This window comes from Diabrotica undecimpunctata, chromosome 3, assembly GCF_040954645.1.
Source record: "Diabrotica undecimpunctata isolate CICGRU chromosome 3, icDiaUnde3, whole genome shotgun sequence".
Classification (NCBI taxonomy): domain Eukaryota; kingdom Metazoa; phylum Arthropoda; class Insecta; order Coleoptera; family Chrysomelidae; genus Diabrotica; species Diabrotica undecimpunctata.
Genome location: NC_092805.1, coordinates 123,960,712 through 123,985,901, shown reverse-complemented (window position 1 = coordinate 123,985,901; position 25,190 = coordinate 123,960,712). Strand labels below are relative to the sequence as shown.

Sequence of the window (25,190 nt, the reverse complement as noted above, 5' to 3'; positions counted from 1 at the left end):
TTTTGTATAATCGAGCAACTTTACAGTCTAAAGCTACATATATAAATTCTTGTTTATAGCAGTTATTTTTTAAATGATATTTGTAAAGAATTTTAAAAAAGTATATATTTTCCCCATGCTACGACTCTGAATCAGCCAATACCATCTTTATGTTGATTTACATGTTTTTTCCGCTTATTTTTTCTTTTGTTTTTCATACTCGTCTTTTCTCGAAACCGTTGGCAGTTTACTGCCAGTCTCTCGAAAAGGCCTCGGCACGATACATTAGGACTGCATGGGTGTGACTTGGATGTTCTGGCCTCTGTGTTGGTATTGATTTTATGACAGCTGCATCCCGCATACCTTATGCGCATACCTCTGATTTTATGTGCCTCTGTAGAGAATTATACAGGCAAAAACAAATACTTTCATCTAGTGTCCTCCAGAAAATTAATAAATTAAAAGGAAAGTCTGTAAAATGTTGTTAACTGGTAATTGCGGGATATCTGCTGCATGGTTCAGAGCTGATGACTTCAAATGCTGTCTCGTGTTTTATCTAGATGTTTATCTTACCGAGAGACTTCTGGCAAGAGGGTTTTGATTTACATTGTAATGTATTAACTTAATATTTTACCAAATTACAAAGAAACATCTCCGTTTAAAAAAAAAATTAATATAACAAAAGGTTTTCAAGAGTAAACAATATTTTTATATTTCAGTTAATTGTACCAGTCGCTTAAAAAGTAACTTATATAATGGAGATAGTAGGCTTAAAGTAGAAGTAATGATATTAATAATTCATTTCAACCAAATATTATCCAAAAATGTTAATTTGTCAATCTGTTTAAAATGATCCTTGGTTGAAGTTGATGGTTGCTGTCCAACTTGTCTCTGTTCCGCTTGGTGTTCACCTTTGTGAAATCAATAGCTAGTCAATCAATTCTTCAGAGATGTCTCTAAGGCCAGCTGCTCGGTTATTTTTATCTTTTTTAGCGCATTTTTTATTTAGTTTTGAGATGTCTCTGCAACTTGAGTTTGTCTTTTTCTTAATTCGTCAGTGGAGGGAGTATATAAATAATTATAGCACATTATCAGAAGTGCAAGAATCGAAAAATCGACTACAGTATTCCAACAAGAAGGATCAAATTTACTGATGGCATTTGCAGACGATATCGATCTAATAAGAAACACCAAATCGAGGATGAAGGAGACTTTCGTCAGGTTCTAGGAGGATTTAGAGAAGAAGGTGCTACCAATCAATGCAAACAAAATTAAATATATGTGTATGAACCACAATTTAAAATTGCAGCTACCTATTTCCCTCCTACACATAACCTCAAAAGAGAAGACTATGCTAACTTCTTATTAACCTTGGGTGAAAAATATATACTGGGTGCAGACTTTAATTAAAAAAATACCTGTTGAGGCTCCAGGCTCTTAACACCTAAAGGTAAAAAATTGCAGGATGTTGTGACTGGATACAAATATAGATGGCACTCTAACGGCAAATTCACTTACTGAGTGAGGTTGGGCTAAGTGATGCAAACACAATTCCGGACCTCCTAGATTTTTTCATATCCAGGGGTGTAGCAATAAATTTTATAAAAATAGAGGATGTAAAGGAGCTTATTTCTGATTACTCTCCAATTCTACTACCTAACTATTAGTGAACAAATTATTACCACTGAAGGGAAACCCGCGTTAATCAATAAGTTTACGGACTGGGTAAACTTTCATTCAAAAATGAATGAGAAAATTGAGTTCAATGGATTTATTTAAACGATAGAACAATTGGAACGAGAAACTAAGCTGTTTATGATAAACAATCAACAGACTGCGTGAAACAACAATCTTATAATCCAAAGAAAAACAGTAGAAAACAATTACCCCATAGAAATTGGAGAGTTAATTCAGGAAAACAAAGACTCAGAAGGTATGGCAGAGGATTCAAATAACTGAAAATAAAAATAAGCTAAACAGGCTCACATAACAGCTGAAAAAATAAATTGTTAAAATTAAAATCAATCAGTAAGTACCTGAGAGGACTAACTGGTGATGAATGCAATGATTACTCCCTCTAAGGCGACCAGAAAGATAAGCCAGTTCAATATAATACCTCCTTTACGAAAAAAAAAAACAGAACTTGGCAAGAAATCCCAAAGAGAAAACATATTTCAACCAAACCCTGGGGAAATTCATTTAGACGATAAACGAGTAGATACTGATTATATTAACATACATTTGACTACTACAACAGAAGAACATCAATACAAAAAAGCATCTGGGTTTGATCTGATCAATGATAAGATACTAAAAAAATTACTTAAAAAGTCATAGTAAAGCTAACTATCCTATTAAATGCATTTTTTAGACTTAGATGTGTTCCCATTCTTTAAAAAGCTGCAGAGATCATAATGATACCCAAAGTAGGACAAGATATGCATAAATTAACATCATAAAGGCCAATCTCCTTAATATCCATAATCCCAAAGGAGTTTGAAAAATTGCTACTACGAAGAATGAACCATATAATTAAACAAAAAAATATTATTCGGACACAGCAATTTGGATTTCGTGATAAACACTCCACAGTTGACCAGATCCATCGAATAATAATTGAAATAGTGAAAGCATTGGAAAGGGACAAAATTTGTTCAGCAGTTTTCTTGGATATCGCAAAAACATTTGACAAAGTATGGCACGAGAGCCTGTTAATGAAGATAAAGAAAATATTTTCTATGCAACTCATTGAAATATTGTAGTCATAACTACACCAGCGAACATTTAGTGAACATTTAGGCTTAAAATGGAAAACGAGTACTCTGAGTTAAAGCCAATAAACGCAAAAGTTTGACAAGGTAGCGTTCTTGCACCACTACTATACCTTTTGTATACATCTGACACTCCTGGGAGAGAAATCGTTCAACTAGCCACACTTTCCGATGATGCAGCAGTCCTGACAATAGAAGTAACTATAGAAGAATCTATGGTTAACCTAGAAAATGCAATTAATGGCATATAACGCTAGTCCAAAAAATGGCGTATAAAGTTTAATGAATAGAAGTCAGTTCATATTACATTTACTAATAAAACAATCAATTATCTTCCAATTATCTTAAAGAACAGCATTGTTCCTAATAAGAAAACAGCGAACTACCTTGGTTTAAATCTGGACGTCAAACTCAAATGGTAGGAGCATGTTAAAAAGAAAACTGAACAGTTGAAGGTAATGTACAAAAATATGTATTGGCTGGTAGGTAGGTACTCTCAACTTTTCATCCAGAACAAAGTACTGATTTACAAATAGATATTGAAACCGGTGTGGACCTATGGCCTGAAATTATAAGACAGTACCAAAAAAGCAATTATAGAAATTTAGAAAAGCTTTAGACCCGAATACTAAGGAATATTGTAGGTGCTTCTTGGTATGTTCGGAATGACGATGTACGTGGAGACCTTAAAGTCGAATTTACTCCAAATAAAATAAAGAAAGTCGCTAGAAGACATGAAGAAAGGCTCCATAAGCATCCCAATCCTAAAGCAATTCAGCTTCTAGTCAACTAACCTCTGATACTAAGGCTTAAGGGGACTAAACCGTTCGTGCTTGTGTATGTGAAGTTGTGCAAGGCTTAGTTAGTGTTGTGCATTGTAGTCACAACAAGGACGTGAGCAGTTAGTGAAAATTAGAGTTAGTGCTGTGATGTGTAGATACAACAAAAAAACTGGGCATTTCATGTCAAAAGGATGATTAGAATGGACTTGGTGACATCTAGTTTACAATAATCTTAGAAAAATTAGGTTAAAGAAAAAATGCTGATTATTCTTGACGATTAGGTGTATTCTTATTGTTTTAATAAAGAAAAATGTTCCCAGAACATTACGAAACAAACCAAAAGAGAAAAACGGATCACAATATACATCACAATACAAACATAGGATAGAAGCCGGCAACAGATGTCTTTATGGTCTTCAAAACCTTATAAGATCGAAACAAATACCAAGATACACAAAGATACAACTATACAAAACAGTTATACAACCTGTTTTGATGTTTGATAGCAAAACGTGGATAAAGTGGATAGCAAAGGCAAGCGAAGAGTTACTACGTGTTTGGGAAAAAAATCCTAAGGAAGATCTTTGGCTTGTGCTTGATGAAGCAGCAGGACAATATAGGATAATAACTAACAAAGAGCTCAAAGAACTGTATCCAGACACTAACATAATAACATAAATTAAGTCTAGAAGACTCCAGTGAGCAGGACACGTCAGAAGAAAGAATAGTAAGGCCGGTATGGGAAGAAGTCCCAATTGGAAGAAGTCCATGTGGACGACCTTGACTCTTTACATATGATATTGTTGTCATCCTTGTCTCCCTTCTGGTGAGTGTTTCTGTGCTTGTAGTGTTTTGTTGTTTCCTTTCTTCTATCTTGTAGAATTCCTTGTTTATAAATGACAATTGGTAGTCATTTTTTGTTAAAATCTTTGTTAGCAGGTTTTTCTCTTCTTGAAACACCTTTTCATTAAATCAGGTGTTTTTGGCTCTAACATATAGTGATTTAATGATTCCTTTTTTGATGGTTGCATCGTGATTTGACTGGTAATTTAAATATCTGTTGGTGTGGCTGGTTTCCTGTTAACTTTGGTTGCATATCCCGAATCCTCTTTTTTTGAATAGCCCATCCAGAAAAGGAAGTGAATTATAGTTTTATTATTAATAATAAATTTATTTTTAGTTTAGGGGTTATTTATTCTTGTTGTTATTTTATCTTAACATAACAAAATGATTCCGAAATATGAAACATGCTGAATCATCATATGATGCCAGATTAAAGGAAGTTAATTTTTTTCAAATCTTAACAATTCAACACTGTGTTTATAAATAACTAATAAACTTACACATTTTTTTTATTATTTTCAGTTTAACGTTCAACGCCTGCAGGACGCCCACTCTTTGTCTCAGGCGGCGGCCGCAGCGGCTAGTTCGAGCAACGGCAGCGCCACGACGCTCGGTGGCGGTCTCGCCATCCCCGGTAGTCTCGACAGTGGCGCCGGACACGCGGGAGTTTCGGCCGGTGGATCACACCCCCTTTACTTGCAGGGATCTGCACATAGTTCGGGAGGCTCGGTCAGTTCGACGGGAGGAGGCTCGCCAACGAGTCCACTCAGGCCCGGAAAAGAGGAGGATTGTAGTCTGCACGGGAGGAGTAGTACGGAAGGTAAGTTTTTGAGTCATTTGTGTTGACTTTATGTAAACTTGTCTATGGTCTACAGCGATTTTACGCGGATTACTCCTTAAAAACAAAATAGGAGTCTAGCTAAAAAATATCTGGGGCTCTAAGAGGACCAACTTTAATTAGTGTCCAGAATTGACATTTCAAAGTTGAAATCTTTTATACAAGGTGAATAGCAAAAAAATTGAAGGACATTTAAAAAATTTCCTTTGTCACATCAAATAATAAAACAAGATTGAAACGGTTAAGCACAAGCAAAGAGGAGGAACGAGAAAAATACAAAGATTAAATGTAAAAGATAAAGAAATTGTTTAAATCGAAAAAAAATCAAAAAGTAGAAGAAAATAATATGCTAAATAAAAACAGAAAATAAAAGACACAACTCAAAACAATTGTACCAATACTTAAAACTAGGTAACCGAAAACGGACAGCTAATATAGCCATAAAAAACAGATATAGAATAAGAAAGAGAAACAATAATGTATACGGAACAAGATTAAGAAGAAGAAGAAGAAGAACTGACCCATACAGAAGTAAAAGATAAAATATTCAGGGAACTTAAAAAGGAAAAATAGCGGGGGAAGACGGAATATATACAGAACTTAGGAAATACGGTGGGGAGGCGCTATACAGAAAGATTTATGAACTAATACAAAATATATGGAGTAAGAAAATAATGCCCAAAGAATGGAAAAAGAAAATTATAGTGATAATCCCAAAACAAGAAGACCATAGAATATTCAAAAACTACCCAGCAATCAATTATTCTGAATGTAACATACAGTAATAACTGATATAATTAGAGACACCAATATACACAGAACAAAGCATAGAAGATTACCTGTACGGTTCCAGAAAAGGAAAGTTTTAAGATAGACGCTATATATACATTATACACTAAAACAAGTGATAGAGAAAACATACAAGTATGACGGAGAAACACACTTTAAACAGGCGTTTGACAAACTAAACAGAAGAAAAATTATCCATGATTACAAGAGAGTAATATACCAAATAAAATTATAAGAATTATAGAAATCACAATGCGAGATTTTCAAGCAATAAGAGGAAGGGAAAGAACATAAATAATGAAAATAAAAATGGAGTAAGAAAAGGAGATGCGCTCTCAACGGTACTATTTATTCTATTAGTAGACAAGATAATAAAAGCTCTGTCAATTACTAGTAATACAACTTTGAAACAGATATTGCATTGGATGGATTAACTGATAATACTTGTCGACTTTGACACGTATCAGGATGACAGACGAAAAAAATTGGCGGATTACCTGACAGCAATGATTATAAACCACACATTATATTTTGGTGTGTAACTGCCCTACAGCTATAGCTGTTGATATTGCTGAGGCAACTGAGTTGGAAAAAATTTGTGCTGCTAATTTTACACGCATTTTTTGAAAATTATTAGGGTTTATATGAACGTCTGTTATTTTCACCATGCATCGTGCTCTCACATTGGTTCTATCGATATTGTATGTGTATTCAATATCTTGCCACGATATTTGTTTAGAATCGGCAAAAAACGTCAACTTTTTGTTAAGAAAATTATTTCTTAGATTTTTTAATACGTGGGGTGTATCAAATACAGTGAAAATCCTCTGATTTCCTATTTCTATTGCAGGCTGATCCTTACATGCGCCTAACAGCTTAAATAAAGCTCTATTATTAGATGCTTGATCACACACTAACACTTTTGGTATATACCCAATATTTTGTAATTTTAAAACAACTTCAACTACAATGTTTTTTAAGTTGTCGCTATGTATTGGACCACCTGTAACAAAATAACAAATAGGAATCTTCCAGTTATGTAGCAAGCCGCGCATCATGAAAACCAGACCTGTGTTGGCAAGTTTGTTTGTTCTTCCTAAAGCACCTAAATCTTGAAACCCTTCTATAATGTCATCTAATTTATTGTACTCCAATTGTTTTTTCAAAGAAATTTCATCAAACATTAACACACAAATGTTTTCCCACTCATCCATTGTCTCTGCTTTTTTCTTCAACTTGTCAATTAAGGAAGTGTTTAAACCAGTTCTTAATTTTATGACACGCAACCAAGTTTGAATTGTTTTTACTGAAGGTAATACAAAGTTAAGAGATCTAATTAAAAATTTGTAACAACTAGGAGACTTATAATAAATAGCCAGAGCTAAATCCTTTTCATTGTGACTCCATTGTGAACGAGTTTTGTGTGAAAACTGCATATTAACAAAAGTGTGCACGTATTTGCTTTTATTTTCTAACAGTACCTGTAACATGAATTTGGCTGCCGATTTTCTGTTTTTTGTTGTTCTTCTTCAACGCTGACTGTTCTTCTGACGGCACTTCTTCTTTAAAACATTTACTTGATACTCCAATTTTTTTACCTTCGCCGTCAATTCAGTTTCAAGTTTTGTGGGCAAATTAATTTCAAAACTGCAAATATCACTGAGACTACTACTTGATCTCTTAGTCGATTGAGTTGACCTAACCATACAATCGCCACTTGTAGATCTTTTACGTTTCGTACCGCAATAAATGTATGTAGAGCATACTGGTGGGGTATCACCTAAAATAGGTAATCATTGAAATGTATGTGTACTTTTAATTAAAGCAAAACAAGCATCTCCATTATTTCTGGAGTGATACTAACAACGCAGAAGATAGAGAAAGTAGAAAAAGAAGAACAAGAACGAATGACTGGTTTGACGAAAAATGTCAGATCATAACAGACAAAAAAAAACAGAGCATATTTACTGATGCAACAGGGGCACAAAACCCGACAAGAGGAGGAAGAATATCAACGACTACGCAAAGAAAAAAAGAAAACTCACCGAAGAAAAAAGAGAGAATATATGAACAAAGAACTTCAAGAACTACAAGAACTAAGTAAATCAACAGAGACAAGAAAATTTTATCAGAGACTAAACAAAAGCAGAAAGGACTTCAAACCGAGAACAACGATGTGTAGAGATAAGGAAATATGACGGCTGCATTGGATAGGACATGTAGAAAGAATGGAAGAAGGCGAAATACCAAACAAAATATTCAAACAGATGCCAGTAGGAAAAAGAACGAGAGGAAGACCGAAGCTGAGATACTTAGAACAAATAGAAAATGATATAACAACCTTAAAAATAAAAAACTGGAGAAAAAAAGCACGAAACAGATCAGAATGGAGAAGCATCCTGGAACAGGCCAGGACCCAAAAAGGGTTGTCGAGCCAGTGATGATGATGATGATGATGATGATACTAACAACGCATTCATATTAAAAAAATCTCTTTTGATTTAATTGTATAAAAAAAATATAAATCACTCAATATCAACTGATTTTATATAAAATATATTTTAACAGTATTATTCTCATTGACAAAGCGCATTAGGCAAACATAAAAATATTTCCAAAGTTGAGTACTCACCTAAATTAGTTGCTAACTGTATAAATTTTAGAGGAACTGCATTTTTCCTTAATAATTTTCTTTGGCCACTTTGGTAAATATGTTCCACTGCAAAATGATGCTAGCAAATTACCCTCTGTTTCAGGTCACTGATATCCATCAATAAAATATCAATATTCCCGCAATTTCTTTGCCAAATTTTTGGGCGCTCTACGTCTTTCAGGGGAAATTTAAAGAAAGATATATTATTATTTGTTCCATCGTTTCTTTCAAAACATCCCGCGTAAACACACTTATGCGTTACAGAGGCCATTTTATTTAAAATCCTTTTTTTGATAAAATTCCGCTATAACTTCTCACAACACTAATCACAGATAATACACCTATAGGGTAAGTTCGGCCCTGACACTACTCCTATCTCCTCGCAAGTCAGAGAGAGAATGAGAAATCTCGATACGGTTTTCGAATGGCGCCATCTAGTTGTTAATACGTCTTTCGGTTACCACGAGGTGAGCTATCTAGGGTGTGGTTTATAATCAATGCTGATAGTATAGATTCTTTTCAATTTAAACATAGGTTCTTCAGTAACATGCTCCTGATTTAGTGATTACGGTCAAACTTCTTCCTGTAATACTGCATCTTCATTAGACGATCATTCTGACCCAGTTCAGTTTTTTACAGCCATCCTGAACAGTTCCAAATATGTTATACAAATCCACTATCCTTTTAACTTATCTTGCATTTTCCTCAGCAGGGGTTTTAAGTTATAGATGAGTCCAAGAAAAATCAGAAATAATATCAAAATTGTTGTCATATCAGATGTGTAGGTTCTTCAGTAACCTAATTTTTGTCGAGTGATTTACATCAATCTTTTTGTATTACCACGTCCAGTCTAATCGTTTCTAATTGCACGACGAAAATATTCCATTTTTCTTCATTTAACTGGGCAAAGTATTTTTAGGTCTTAATCTATTCTATGCCAAACATTTGCTTTGATAGCGTCGATATATCCACGATGTATGTGATTACACAATATTTCGAAGGCTGTTGTTTTGGCCGTCTTCTAATTAGGTCCGCTCCAACACTCCATCTAAAATATTTGAATATACTAAATATATAACCATACACTCGAATTATTTTAATCTGTATATTAAAATACAGATTGAAAATACAGTTTTTATTCTATAGAACATACTGGTTTTCTTGTGAAATTCAGAAACCTAGTGGTTTTTACCGTTTATGGAAAACCAGTGGTTTGCATTAAGATTTTAGCTGATTATCATTTTTATTATTATTAAAAAAAGAATTACAAGATAGGATCAAAGCTTTTGCCAATATCTTTATACGGATATACCTGTATAACCTCAGGTTAAACCACTGCGTTGACTTGCTACTAACTTAAAGGTTTTATGATCTTAACCGCTTTAATCAAGATCAGTTTTTGATGTTCAACTTGCAAAACTACAGCTATTAAAAAGATAAGTCAATGACTATATATTTCATACTGAACGATCCTATTTGAATTTTTATTTCAATTTGTTTTAACCTAAGCGTGTTTTACGAGGGATGTTATATTTAATTTTTCAATAGGTACGTGGTAAGAAGATCTCAAGTATTTACAAATAATTTCATGTATTTGATTTAACCGGTATTATATGGATTATTATTATATATTATTAAGTAAGTAGTAAGAAGATCTCAAGTATTTACAAATAATTTCATGTATTTGATTTACCGGTATTATATGGATTATAGTCAGTCCCACGGATTCTGGGGGGACAAAATTCTGATATATTTTAGAAAACCATCTAACAGATATATATCTCTAAAAATTGCAACTTTCAATGCAAGAACCCTGCTATCAGAAGAAAAATTCATAGAAATGGAATCTGAACTTGATAAAAGCAATTGGGACATTGTTGGAGTCACTGAAGTCAGAAGGAAAGGAGAAAGCCTAACCACTTTAAAATCCGGTCACATTTTCTATCATGTCAGAGAAAAGGATGGAAATGGAGGCATTGGGCTCTTTATTAGTAAAAAAACTAGCTGAGAATATCATATCAGTAAAAGCAGTTTCCACAAGAGTTATACTTGCAAAATTACAACTAAACACCCGTTACTTTATAAAGATCATTCAAGTCTATGCACCAACATCGAGTCACGCTGACGAGGAAATAGAACAGTTCTATGATGACTTGTACACAGCTGTTTCAGAAGACCAAGAACATTTTACGGTAATATGTGGCGACTTAAATGCCAAAATAGGAATAAGCACTGACCCAGCTGAAAATGCCCTCGGAAATTTTGGCACACCAGGTAGAAACGAAAGGGGCGAAATACTCTTAAATTTACTATTAGAAAACAATCTATATTTAATGAATAGCTTCTTCTATAAGAAGATCCATAGAAGATGGACTTGGAAGAGCCCCGATGGTAAAACAAAAAATGAGATCGACTTCATCATCAGTGACAAAAAACATATAGTCAAAGATGTTACAGTCTTAAATTAATTTTCGGTTGCAAGCGACCATAGAATGGTCCGAGCAACTGTAGAAATCAATATTAAGCAAGAAAGACTGAAGATGATAAAAAGTAAAAAATTCAAACCTTGGATGCGCCCAACGAATGAATTTGAGTTTGAAAAATATATCACCAGTAACTTACTCAGAAATACAACAAGAGAAGACGTAAATAACCTAAACGAAGAAAGAGTAGATACATTAACACAAGCTCAGGAAAAATTTTTCCCTAAACATGGAAAAGAACAAAAAATTTGTAAAGAAACGAAACAAAAAATGGAAGATCGTAGAATGCTGAGAAGTCAAGGAAATGTTGACCCACAAGATATAAACAGCAACAATAAAGAAATCTCTATAGCCATCAGACGGGATATTAGAAAATACAACAACGAGAAAATTATAAAAACTATAGAAGACAACAAAAGCATGAAAGCATTGAGGAGAAAAATGTAAAATAAAAAAAAAGAAATCTTCTAACTTAAAGACAAAAATGGAAATATTATCTCAGAGAGACCAAGCATATTACATATAGTGGAAAGTTTCTATGAAACATTATATAAAAGTCAAGTTATTTCAGAGCTCATCGAACAACCAATACAAAAGGTACATAATGTAGGATCGCAGGATATACCAGATATATCACGAGAGGAAATTCAACATGCCCTCAAAAATATGAAAAATACTAGAGCTCCGAAGGAAGATGGTGTAGTCATTGAGACAATTAAACTAGGAGGTCCACTTTTGATGTCCCGAATCCAAACACTTTTTAATCTATGTCTGCATAGTAAAAACATTCCAAGTAAATGAAAGAATTCGGTTACAATCCTCCTCCACAAAAAAGGGGATAAATCAGATCTCGAAAACTATAGGCCAATTAGTTTGCTTAACCACCTATACAAGCTCTTTACTCGAATACTGACAAACAGATTAGAAGCAAAACTCGATTTCTATCAATCAGAAGAACAGGCAGGATTTCGTGCGGGACACGAAACAAACGACCATTTGCAATGCCTTAAAACTCTAGTTGAAAAGTCTATCGAATATAACAGACCCCTTACTCTTATCTTTGTCGACTTCCACAAAGCATTTGACACAGTCGAAACAGTTGCTATCTTAAAAGCACTATCAGAATGCAGAATAGATCACAGGTATGCAAATATTATTCGAAATATATACGAAAATGCGACAATAACCGTTAACCTCCATTGCATGACTGAGAAGATAAAAATTGGCAGAGGGGTGCGGCAGGGAGATACCTTGTCGCCAAAACTATTTATAACAGTTATGGAGTATGCATTTAAACGGCTAGAGTGGGAATCAAAGGGTATTAGCATCGATGGAAAGATATTCAATCATCTCAGATATGCCGATGATATTGTTCTCATAACAGACAACTTAGGAGAAGCCAGAGTTATGCTACAACAACTACAGCAAGTAACCCAGAAAGTCGGTTTAAAAATACACTATGGAAAAACAAAAATGATGACCAATCTCGTCCCCAATGAGCTAATAGAAATCGAAAAGTCGCCCATAGAACTTGTGGAAAAATATGTGTATTTGGGTCACGAAATAAGGTTAACGCGAGATAACCAAACATGCGAGCTACTCAGAAGAATAAGTCTGGGTTGGGCTGCATTCGGAAAAATGAGAGACGTATTTAAAACAAATATACCGATTCATTTAAAAAGAAAAGCTTTTAACCAGTGCGTTCTACCAGTCCTCACATACGGAGCAGAAACCTTAACTCTCACAAAAACATCAGCCGAAAAATTGAGAAGGAAACAACGAAAGATGGAGAGATCAATGCTTGGAATAAGCTTAAGCAATAGAATAAGAAACGAGGAAGTTCGTAGGCGAACCGGAGTGGAAGACATTATCGAACATATTACAAGGCAAAAATGGAGATGGACAGGACATGTTGCAAGAATGAAATACGACAGTTAAAATTGCTTGAGTGGAGACCACGGGCTGACAAGCGAAGCCGAGGAAGACTCCCAAGACCCCCAACGCGATGGACCGACGACCTCAAAAGAATCGTGACCAATTGGATAGCAGAGGCGCAGAACAGAAGCAGATGGAAAAGTCTAGAGGAGGCCTATGTTCAACAATGGACAACTCAGGGCTGATTGATGATGATGATGATATGGATTATTATATACCCACCGAAAGCAAAATTTTCTGCCACAAAATTGATCTTCTAACCGCCCCTTACCTTCTTTTTAATTTACCGTACAATATAGTCTAAATCTAAAAAAAAAGGTATAGTGCCTTGCAATATATAGTAGAAAATCGCCTTATGTTGCAGATGAGCCGACGTAGAATATTAACCAAGAAAAGTAGACTGCATCCAATTTAACTCTGTAAATCAAGGATGCAGATAAAATAGCATAACTTAACAAAAAAAATTCAAATCTTGAAAATTTATAACAAACATTACCAATTATTATTATTTCAATTGTATACATTAAATACAGACGCATGCACAATGGAAAGACGACGTCAAAAAAATCGCTGCAAAAAAAGCAACCAATTTAATTAAACCCAACCTGTGAGACATGTTCACCTCTAAGAATTACGTTCGGGTGTAACAATTCATTGGAGCGAGGTCTATTAACTCGAGTAAAAACAGAAGTTACTTCATCGCTCTTAAATGCTCCAGACCATCCCTTTCCCCCTATATCACTCTGATGCGCGATAGGGGTACAACTATCAGCCAAATGCTCTTCATGTGGGAGTCCTGGGTAATAAAACTCCAGCATGGTTCCCTAACCTAATCAAAATCAGGACAGTGCATTTTCGCTATAATCCTGTTATCCTAATGTGGCTTATCCGCGAACTAAAATTGCTTACTTGGGCCTCAAGTCTCCGCTCTGAGCTAGGCTCAGTTCGGAGGCTTGGTGCTCAAGGGGTTGGGCCCTACGTGCCCGCGTTTTTTGTGGTTTTTTGTTAATTTTTTTTTGTGGTTTGCGCCGGTTTTTTTTTAGTAATTTTTTTGATTGTTTTTGTTGGCCGAAGCCGTTTTTTATGTGTTGTGGATTTTTTTTGTAGGATACCTGAAACAAACATCAAAATCATAATTAGTGTATACTTATATATAATAATAATCAACTTAAAATAAACTGGTCCCACGCTGTACGTTGCGATTGTCCACAAGTTTTTCGAGCTACGAACTATCTTCTTTGTCTGCTGTTATGTTATTTTTTGTAATGTTTTCTGTCTGGTGTTTTGTTTTCTCTCTGGTGTTTTTATAAATTTTTTCTCTAGTAAACGTTTGGTTTTATTTTAGTATTCGTTATTTGGGTCTTTTGTGCTTTTATCTGTGGAAAGCGTCGCACCTCATTATCTCTCGCATTATGTGACTTGGATGGTTCTCTATCTCTACGAACTTTGTCCTTGCTTTAGCGTTCATCATTTTAGTCACTCTAATTTGCTGCAATTCTCTAAAAAATAATTTTTCTGCAACGTATCTCAGTACGTTGGCTGCTTCTCTTAGGCTGCTGTTGTGTGCTGCTTATATTTTATTTTTTGCGAGAGATGCATATGTTAGTATAGGAAAAATTGTACTATTTATTAATCTTATCTTAGTTTTCTTTCTCAGTTTGCTTTTTCTTCCTGCTACTCCTCTTATTGACGCTTTCGTCATGTTGGTTTTTTGCATCGTGTCGTCTACGTATTTACTATATGTTAAGCCTTTGTTCATAATTACTTCGAGGTATTTCGCTTCGCTTTTCCACTCGACGGGGTTGTTTTGCACAGTCACTTGTTCTTCTGGTTGTTGGTGCTTCTTTTTGAAAAGTACAACTTGCGTCTTTTCGGAGTTAAAGCTATTTTCTATTTTAAACTCTACTCTTCTATATCATCTAACGCTTTTTGTAGGTTGTTTACCGCTATGTCTACGTTTCTATGTTTGGCCGCTATCGCTGTGTAGTCGGCATATAAGACTTAGTAATGTACCTGGTGTTCTAGGTGTGTCTGCTGTGTATATTGTGTACAGTAGAGGTGACAGTACCGCTTCCTGTGGCACTCCAGCCTCCGGGTTCCCGAGTTCGGACAGGTTAGGTTCAGTCCCTTATGGCAGACTCTATCGAAAGCTTTGCTTACATCTAAGAAGGCTCCTGTATATTGTTTATTATTAAATTCAGCAGCTCTGTACTCTGTTAATCTAAGTACTTGTAGCTCACTGGAGTTCTCTGATCTGAAACCGAATTGTGCTTTTCTAGTCTGTCTGTTTCAGCTTGGAGTCTGCTGAGCATGACTCTCTCTACAATCTTGCTGATTGCAGGTAGTAAGCTTATTCGCCTGTCATTTTGCTGGAATGTGCTGTCTTTTCCTGGCTTTGGTAACATTATGATATGAGCCTCTTTCCATCTGTTTGGAAATTTCTTAACTCTTAGCATCGCAGTTATAATATTTGTTAAATATACTATGGCTCTCGCTCGTAGGTATTTTAGAGCCCTGTTCATCATTTTATCTCAATAATAATTTTTGGATCCTTCTTCTTCTTAACATGCCATACACCAAAGTGCGTAGGCGACTATCTCATTACTAGAATTCTGTTCTTGGCGGCGTGACACAGCTCGCCTGTATTGTGTATTCCTGTCCATTCTTTAATATTTCTTAACCAGGATAATTGTTTGCGGCCGGCTCCTCTCCTACCTTCGATCTTCCCTTGTAGGATTAACTGAGGTATTTCATATTTTGCTCCTCTCAATATGTGCCCAAGGTAACCAATCTTGCGTTTTTTAATTAATTTAAAGAGTTCTCTTTCCACGCCGGCTCTCTTAAGGACGTCATCGTTTCGAACTCTATCCACCCAAGGTATGCGCATCATTCTTCTTAATGACCACATTTCAAATGCTTCAAGTTTGTTGATAGATGTTTTTTTCAAAGTCCACGTTTCCATGCCATAAAGCAAGATGGACCATATGTAGCACTTGACGTTTTTGGATCCACGTTTCATTAAATATGTAAATCCACTAACTGAGCTGAAGTGATTTTGATGATAAATGCGCGTTGTGACATTTATTCCGGGTTGTAGCGATGCGTTCCATTACAGGCCGATTCGGTAAATATGCGCGCTTACCTTTAAAGATGCATTCTGAAATTTTTTAAAGACATTTTGAATCGGTTAGTTATGCGTCTATTATATATTATCTCCAAGTAGAATACAATAGCCGGTATATGCCCTACCTAATGTTTATTTTCTCACGCGTGATTATATATTTGGGATCTATCAAATTATTTATTTTTGATATAAGATTGATGTTCACTTATTCTAACATTTAATGGTCTTGATGTTTCACCCGAAAAAAAATGTTCCCAATCACAACGTATTTCATTTTCATAACACAATTTTTTGTTCTTTCTTGTTCATTATTAGCTTTAGTTTTAGATAAAGTAGATTTCAATATGTTATATATGTTTGTTATAGTATTAAATTTATCGCCATATTCAGAACACATCAACTGCATATCTCCACCATACCGTGGGTTTTATATTTTGTTTAAAGATAACATTTGTTTCGAAATCTCCTATAAATATATTCGCTAATAATGGGGATAAAGCAGATGCCATTGCTAAACCAAATTTATATTTTATAGAATTCAGTATTTAGTTGAAGATAGATATTTTCAGTATATAATGCCAATAACTCCATTATAGCTGACACATTTAGTTTTCTTCATGTTGTCAATGTATCATTATTCTCTAATTTTGTTTAGATTATTTTTAAAGTTTTGCCTAATAGCACATTTGTAAATAAAGTGTTCATGTAAAAACTTACTAAAATATTGTTTGAATTAAATTCAATATTTGATAATTTATTTAAAAAATGTTGTGTATTCTTTATAAATGTGTCATTATTATTTGCAAATGGTTTTATACTATTTGTGACAGTTCGCTGCAAAGAAAATTCATGGTACTACAAATAGGTCTAAGTAATGTATTCGCTCTATGAACTCTCGGTACTCCATAAAAATTAGGTGTCTTGTGTTATGAAGTGTAATCAACTTTCTTTAATAATCTGTTAAATAATCTTTTAACTTGAAAAAAATTCTATGTATCCTCTTTTATGTATCCTCTTAAAACATTACTTTTTGCATTTTTATGTTTAAGCATTATGCAATAAGCAATATATTGCTGTAATAAAGCACAACATGCAACCCCTCGAAGGTTTAAACCTCAATTATGGCGAATACTGCGACCGAGCTCAATTACTATGATTTGTCCCGTAACCTAAACCGCCGCAACTGATCTTATAAGCAGGGAAGCGTTCAATCACGAATTATCATGAGTCACGTTCACTGGCTCACTCACGTTCACGCCGAAGAAGGTTACTCGCGCTTACGACGGGTCACGTCGTAACACGCCATGAACCCGTTTTCGCACGTAACGCGTCCATTCGCTCCATCTTAAGTAATTTATTTTGTTTATCAGTATGGGCTAATATCAGCTTGAAATACACTTTTAATCTCTGGATTTTGTGCCAGTACATTTCTGGATTTAGACACTTTCCATTAGAGCCTTTCATTCCGATTTTTTATTCAAAAAAATTCTTCGCGATATTAGAACATTCTTTTTGCAGTATATTCCAACTCAAAATCCCGACAATAAGTCGACATCCTTCATATTGGGTGAAACCTTATTGATTTATCTATTTATTGGGGTTCTCTGCTATTTTGATCCCTATTAGAGCAATTTTATAACTTTCACGAATACAATCTTTTGGAAACGAAGCTTCTTTTTGGAATTTTCTTATTGAAATGGATTCTGGTATCCGCTTTGCAGTTTGTATCTTAACAGTTCTGTCTAGAAAAAGAGATTGGCAAATCTGTGGTATAACGACATTGTCACTGTCACGAACCTACTTCCTGAGGTTTACGAGTTTCTATACATGTTTCTTCTCTCTTCAATTAGTTTTTAGGATCACATGATGTTAAAAATAACTCGGTAATGTTCGAAAATGTAATTTTACCATTTTAAATTATTTATATATTGTAAATTAATATATTCTAAAATAGGTTACATTTTTGTTCTAGTTTCATGTAAACATTTTAAAATACGTAGAATCTAACATTATTTCTCGCTTTTTATCGATTTATGAGTTAATAAATAAAACAACGCCCCTCGTATTAAATAGTGATGAACTTTAAGATATTCCACCGATTTTGGCGGCAATTTAAATGCTATGAAGATCATTAGCTGTTGACAGATGCTATCAATTATTATTAAATGGTGTGGTTAATTAATGTTTTTTTTTCCAAACTAATTAGATTAAGATCATCGTTTTAATTATTCTAGATACAATTGAAGATGGGTTTTCAGAAAGAGCACATTTTTAGAATTTTTGTACAATTATGCTCTTAAGTGAGTTTATATTTTAGCGTTATAAAAACTTTGTACATAAAAATAATGTGAAAAATAGATATGGGCAAACTAAACCTCGCATTAAAAACAACAAATCTGGTGGTGAAGGTTGTATTTTAGCTGAAATTTGGTAATTTATCGATCTTGACACTGTACATTATCTTCACAACATATTGATTATGTTAAAAAAATATGGCTAAAAGTAATTACAACGTTAAAGATGTTTTATTATTTCATCTGGTCCATGGACCCCCAAATATAAAAAATCCGAGAAGTGCTATCATTTAAAGGTTTTATCCAAACATATTATGCATGAAAACACTTGAATCAATTTAATGCTTTCTGACAAAATATTTTTATTTTTGTTTGCATAAAGATACAACCATGTTACCAAAACCCAAATAATTGTCCATGCGCGAAACATAAAAACTCTAAGTTAATGCCGTAGACTTTCAATAGTTGGCTTTGTGATTTATTTATTGTCATTGCAAAAGCCAGAAGCACGGAAAATTATAAATGTTTAAAATCAAATGGTACGTTAGTTAGAATCATCAGTATACAGCGGGATCTAGTTATACTCTCCTTTGTATTTTTCCTTCATGATCGTTGCCTCAATTATATTATTGGTTAGCCATTTCAGTCAGTTTCGTTCCATAGCACAGTCGAGTTTGATTAATGTTACGCAACATAATGAGAACTGATTTTACTTTTAATTGTAAATTGTTAGGTGGGAATCTAGAATTCCAATGAATTTAAAAATTCACTACTTCATTCTGATTTATAATTATGTCAACTAATTTAAACGAAAAAAACTTTCCTGGAAGAAAATTCAGAATATGTATATTCAACCGAATATACATATAAAATTTCATAAAAATCGGTCAAGCTGTTTTCGAAGGAGTATGGCAACTAACTCTGTGACAGTAATATGTCTATTAAAATGTATTTTTTAATACTACACCATAAAAAATTAAAATGTAATGATTGTATCGAAAAAAATTTTTAAGTGGACCCTTATTACTTGGCTTATAAAAAATATTTTACGTCCTATAGAATATACACATAAAATTTCATAAAAACCGTCAAACCGTTTCGAAGAAGCAGGGCAACTAACTCTTTGATAATAATATTAATATTTAAAATAGGGTAATAGAATGGTGAGAAAGGGCTCTGTGTGCAGCTTTTAATGCACATTATAAAAAAATAAAAATAAAAATTTTTGTCCAAAAAGTAAAAAATATTGAATATATAAAATTTCATAAAAATCGGTCAAGCGGTTTTGAAGGAATATGGCAACTACCAGTAAGATACTAATAATATGGCAATTAAAAAATAGTGGTTTGTAATATAAGGGTGAAAATAATGTATTTTTTAATGCTTCATTACAAAAAAAAATAAAAAATATTTGTTTATAAAATAAAAGAATAATTGGGGTGGACCACCCTTACTCCTTAGGAGTATAAAAAATAGATTGCGACCTATTCTCAGACCTACCGAATGCAAATATAACATTTTAGAAAAGACGGTCAAGCCATATCGGAGGATTGAGGCTGCTAACTCTGTGACAACGAGGACAATATGGCTATTGTAACTGACAATGACACTACTGGAACTTTATGACAAAATGGCTATTAAAAAATATTGATTACTAATAGAGGGGTGAAAATTAAGGGCTCTATGTATTTTTAAAGCCACGTGCATATGTAAAAAGCGTTGAAATCTTCTAATAAAAAACTGTTCTGAAGCTATTTTCTTGTGGCATTTTAAAGTAGTTACTATTTAAATGGGAATAAGCCACAATTAAAGGTTAAAGTACGTTTATTGACGTTTCAATTTCCACTTCGGAAAATAAAAATAAAAAATAAAAAATCATTTTGAGAACGATTTTCGAAGTGGAAATTGAAACGTCAATAAACGTACTTTAACCTTTAATTGTGGCTTATTCCCATTTAAATAGTAATTAATAAAAATCTGGTCGATCCTGAATTTCCAAATTGAGAATTATACAATGCGAAAAGCTCGGGTTTGTTCGGAAAAATATTCCTATTAGATTCTTTTGCATATTCACTTTCATTAGATACCCCAAAATACGGATCAACTGGTCGCCCAGGCGAAAAGTTGTTAAAATTTTTTAAACAATTTGTTTTTTAATTGTAACAATAAATTTTTCCGGCACGGAAAATTTTTTTTTTTTTTATTTTTTGGATCATTCTGAAAAAAATAGGTCAGTTGTAATTTTTCTGTAAACTTGAACGTTTTCGAGTTATAAACAATTTAAAACTAAAAAAGAATGCAAATATGCGGTGAAAAATACAAGTAAAAAATATTATTTTTGAATACACCAAGAACCTAAATTCAAGTTTAAACCTTGTTCTACAATTTCCCGACCGATAAGTATTTTGAGTATTATTTCATTATAAAACATTGTTTTTTAATCGTTAAGGAAGCGCTTATGACAGGACAAGTGCTCGTGCTGCGGCGTGTATAAAAGAGAGAAACAAAATCTATGGCATAAATTTTTGCTGGTTTGAATTCTCATTGTACAAATGAGTACCCGTTTATTTTGGTGTATCCTATGAAAGTGATTATGCAAAAAAATCTCATGGGAATATTTTTTCGAGCATACCCAAGCTTTTTACCTTGTCTAAACAATAAATATCAATATATTAACACCTGTTTTTATTGTATAAACTTGAGCTTTTTTACTGAATATTGTTAAATATTTATAAAGTTCTAATTGCCGCACTTCCTCTTTTTGCGGTATTTTATGAAGAATTTTATAATGTTAAAATCTGTAAAACCATTAATAAGCAAATCCATTAAACATATCTTTAATATTTTTACAGACGAACAAAAAACTAACATCTGATTATTTTCCGCTTGCTTTTCGTTATGTTTTCTTGTGTTTTTTTTTTGATACGGAGATATAAACACATATTCACACTACTGTTAGGTAGAAGTTTATGTAAATGATGCCTGCTTCATTCCTAAAGGTAAAATGTACATGCTTCCTGCGCTGATTTGCACACTCTTCAGGAAATTCTTAAAACGTTATATGCTTCTTTCTTTTGCTTGTCATAGACGTACCACAGATGTTTTTTTTGTAAGGATTTTTAAAAAAGAAGCCGTTTAACACTAGAAAGTCGGGCTTAGCATACCTACCTAGAAAGCCCGAAGGGATCATTTTGGCCCCAAGTTCCTAAATCAATAAAAACCAAGTTTAGAATTAACTATTTATTTGGGAATAAACAAAAAATAAAAATAAACAGTTTTAAGAAATTATATAAACTCTTGACGATAGAATTTGATTTAATTTTTTAGTTTCATTTTAAACATTTGGAACACCATACAGTTTGCAGTTTTTGGCATTTGCCACACATTGCCTTGTTACAGCCGTGGCACTCATTGGAAGTATGATTTCCTTTACAAAACATTTTTAACTGACATTTTTTTCTTTTTTGGCTAGTAACAGTGCTGGTGGTTGGTAAATCCGGTGGTGCTGGGTATAGTACCAGATTTCGGGAGGCAAGGTATGGAGCCCGTAATTCTTCACACAGCTGAAGAATAAACTTACGACGACTGATTTTACTTCCAGTAACTTCTTTATAAATAATCCATACATTTATTGCTCCTAAGTCAAGAATGTTATAAAACACGTGCATTGGCCATCGTCTTAAAGCAACTTTTGTAGTATAAAGACGCGCCATTTGGTCCACTACATCAACCCCGTATTTTGTTTTATTATAAAAACTTACTGTTTCAGGAAGTTTTTTTCCATCAACAGCAACATCCACTGATTGATGTAATGAGCTCAACAAAAGCACATTTTTGTGACTCTTTCCTTGGTATGCAGTAAGTGTTATCTTTTCGTCTCTCTGGAATATATGGGTAACATATAATTCGTTATTTTTACTCTTTACGCTTAGAGGAACTTCCTTTCTGTTACGATTCAAAGTACCCACAAGACTTGTTGATTTTTTTTGCAATGCCTTGGCCAATTTTAACGATGTAAAGTAGTTATCTGTCGTAACATTTTTGCCCTTTCCCAGTTGATTTTCCATTAACCGCAAAACAACATGTTCACCAACACTTGTATCTTTTTTGCGTAGATGATCAGTGCCAGTATAAGGGTAACCATTTACAATATATTTTGATTCCACGCATGTCAAAAGCCAAAATTTTATGCCAAACTTATCCGGCTTATTTGATATGTACTGTGTGAACGGGCACCTGGCTTTAGAAGGCAGTAGATGTTCGTCCACAGTAAGGTTTATTCCCGGTTTGTAAGATGCACCACTATTTTCTATAAATCCATTCCAAACCGCAGAGGCTAGAGCAAATTTGTCGGTTTTCAATCGTTCAGATCTGGTTTGCTTTATGTCAAATCTGAGATATTTTATAATATCCTTGAATCTGTCTCGTGGTATAGTTTGCCTAAAAAACTGAGGACCCCATACTGTTGACCACAAGCTGTTGGTTGGGAAATTTTTGGCGCCGTAGACTCCTCTTGCGTACATAATAGCAAGGGCAGCCTCCAGTTCTTCCAAAGGTATAGTCCATGTGTCATTTTTCAAACATCGATGTGCTTCTGCAATAGTGCATTCTTTTATATGACGTAACATGCTGTCGTTGATTATTAGATGCCAAGCACTTATCACACAATTGTTCCTCACGTTCTTTTTTGCATACGACGTAGGACCTGATTCCTCTCGATAAATGTTGTGCTGAGCGTGGCGTCCTGTAATGAGCAAACATTCAGTGAATATGAAGATACTAAAAATCATAATCTTACCAGGTACTGATCCAGAATCAATAACTTTCCACGTTGTTCCGTCTTTCGATTGTTCGGTGTCTCCGATTGAAATAGTTTTTCCTTGTTGACCTCTTTTTCTCTTGTGACTTGGCTTAGATGCACTTGGATTCACGATAAAATTAGCTGACTCGTGCTGTTGAGTTGTAGAAGCAGTGTTTACATAAATTGGTGTCTTGTACAATAAAACTTTCTAACTGGTCTGAAGCATCAGAGTCACTTGAATCATTATTTTGTGGTATTGTTCATCGTCTGACTCATTATTTTCTGCAAATTCAGATTCACCTCCCGAAACATCTTCTTGTATTTTTCGTATTTCTTCAAGAAGTTCAAGCTCTGATAGTCCACGACGAGACATCTTTACAGTCGTCTTGAATTTTCACAATTGAACGAATGTTTCAATATTCTAGAAACGAGAGTCAGCAGAACTTAATAAACCGCTCAATAAACAAAATACTTTCAAGGAACAAACAGTATGTAACAAAATACCTTCTAGGAATAAACGTACATAAACATAATTTTATCTATCCGACAGAAAGTTAAAAGAAATCGTCAAATTTCCGAGAAAACGATAATAATTAATACAGGGCCAGTTTGGCCCCTTCAGACTTCTATGGTAGGTTTGTTAGAAAATCCATTTAATAAATTTAGTAAACAATATTTTTTTGCGTCAAATAAGACTTTGTATCAAAATATTAAAAGTCATAAAATATGAAATTATTATTGTGTCAAATAAAAGAACTACAATAACTTCAAATGGCAACAGGGGCCAAATTGGCCCCTCCGACTTTCTAGTATTAATCATGATCTTGGTCACCTCGTCGTCATGTCGCCATCAGGTGAGTCGTTATAATGTTTCTATATGCTATATTCTATCGGTTTTAGTGAAAAATAGGGCACTAACAGTTTTATCTTGCGCTTCTTTACAGAAAGAAAAAAAATAGACATCTTTAGACCCAAATATTTGTTTATCTTCGTCTAAATTTTTTCTGATGGACGTGGGATACATTAGATTTAGTACTGAACATTGTAAACGATCGTGTTATTTGTAGAACAATAAGCTCCATCATTAACTTCTTCATACCTACGCTACTGCATATTATGGTACTTATTTAAAATTATGCGTGATTCCTACTTTACGCTGACTAATTAAAAAAGAAATAAATTATAATGTACTGAGTAAGTGTCAGCAAACAATGTTTTCTTATGCGCACTTCTGTTAATTTCAATTATTATTAATCACGGCTGAATTAAATTAAAGATAAATAGTTATTTTGACTGTGATTAAACAGATTATGATATGATTTATTTACTTTCATAGAAAAGTATACAATTATGTTAAGAGCGTAGGCGCAAAATTTCGGGCCAATGCTTTTTAAATGTATTCATTTTTTTCGAATCCTGAGAGAACGAACAAATATTTTTGAAAAATTTAAACGCAGAATGCAAAATAACATTATTACCGAAGGCCGAAAGTCCCTTAGAATAAACAAAAAGTCTTTTTGAATGAGATATTTGAAATTAAAAATCACAGTAAATTTTCTCTTTTTTTTCACCCCTGTAACTTATTAAAATAAACATTATAGAAGTTTTCAGAGACTTTTGGCCCTCAGTAATAATGTATTCTTTCATTCTGCGTTTAAGTTTTTTTAAAATACTTATTAGTTTTCTCAGGATTCGAAAAAAATGAATGCATTTAAAAAGCATTGGCCCGAAATTTTGCGCCTACGTTCTTAAGATTGCAATAAAAAGGATCGGAAAGCAGCTTCCACTACGTGCGTTATGAAGGAGTGATATGGAGCTGATTAGTAATCTGTAGGGTCCGAACGAGTAATAAAATCTCCCCAAAAATACTGTTTCTAGAAAATGAAATACATCCTGAG

At 33.8% G+C, this 25,190-nt stretch overlaps 1 protein-coding gene across 1 annotated transcript in view; it reads left to right on the top strand.

The window, feature by feature from the left end:
• Window positions 1–25,190, top strand: part of vg (transcription factor vestigial) — a 173,173-nt gene that overhangs the window by 69,870 nt on the left and 78,113 nt on the right. Inside the window, exon 2 of the mRNA XM_072526840.1 lies at window positions 4,898–5,195. Coding sequence (XP_072382941.1) covers window positions 4,898–5,195 — 298 coding nt within the window. The remainder of the gene's footprint in view (window positions 1–4,897; window positions 5,196–25,190) is intronic.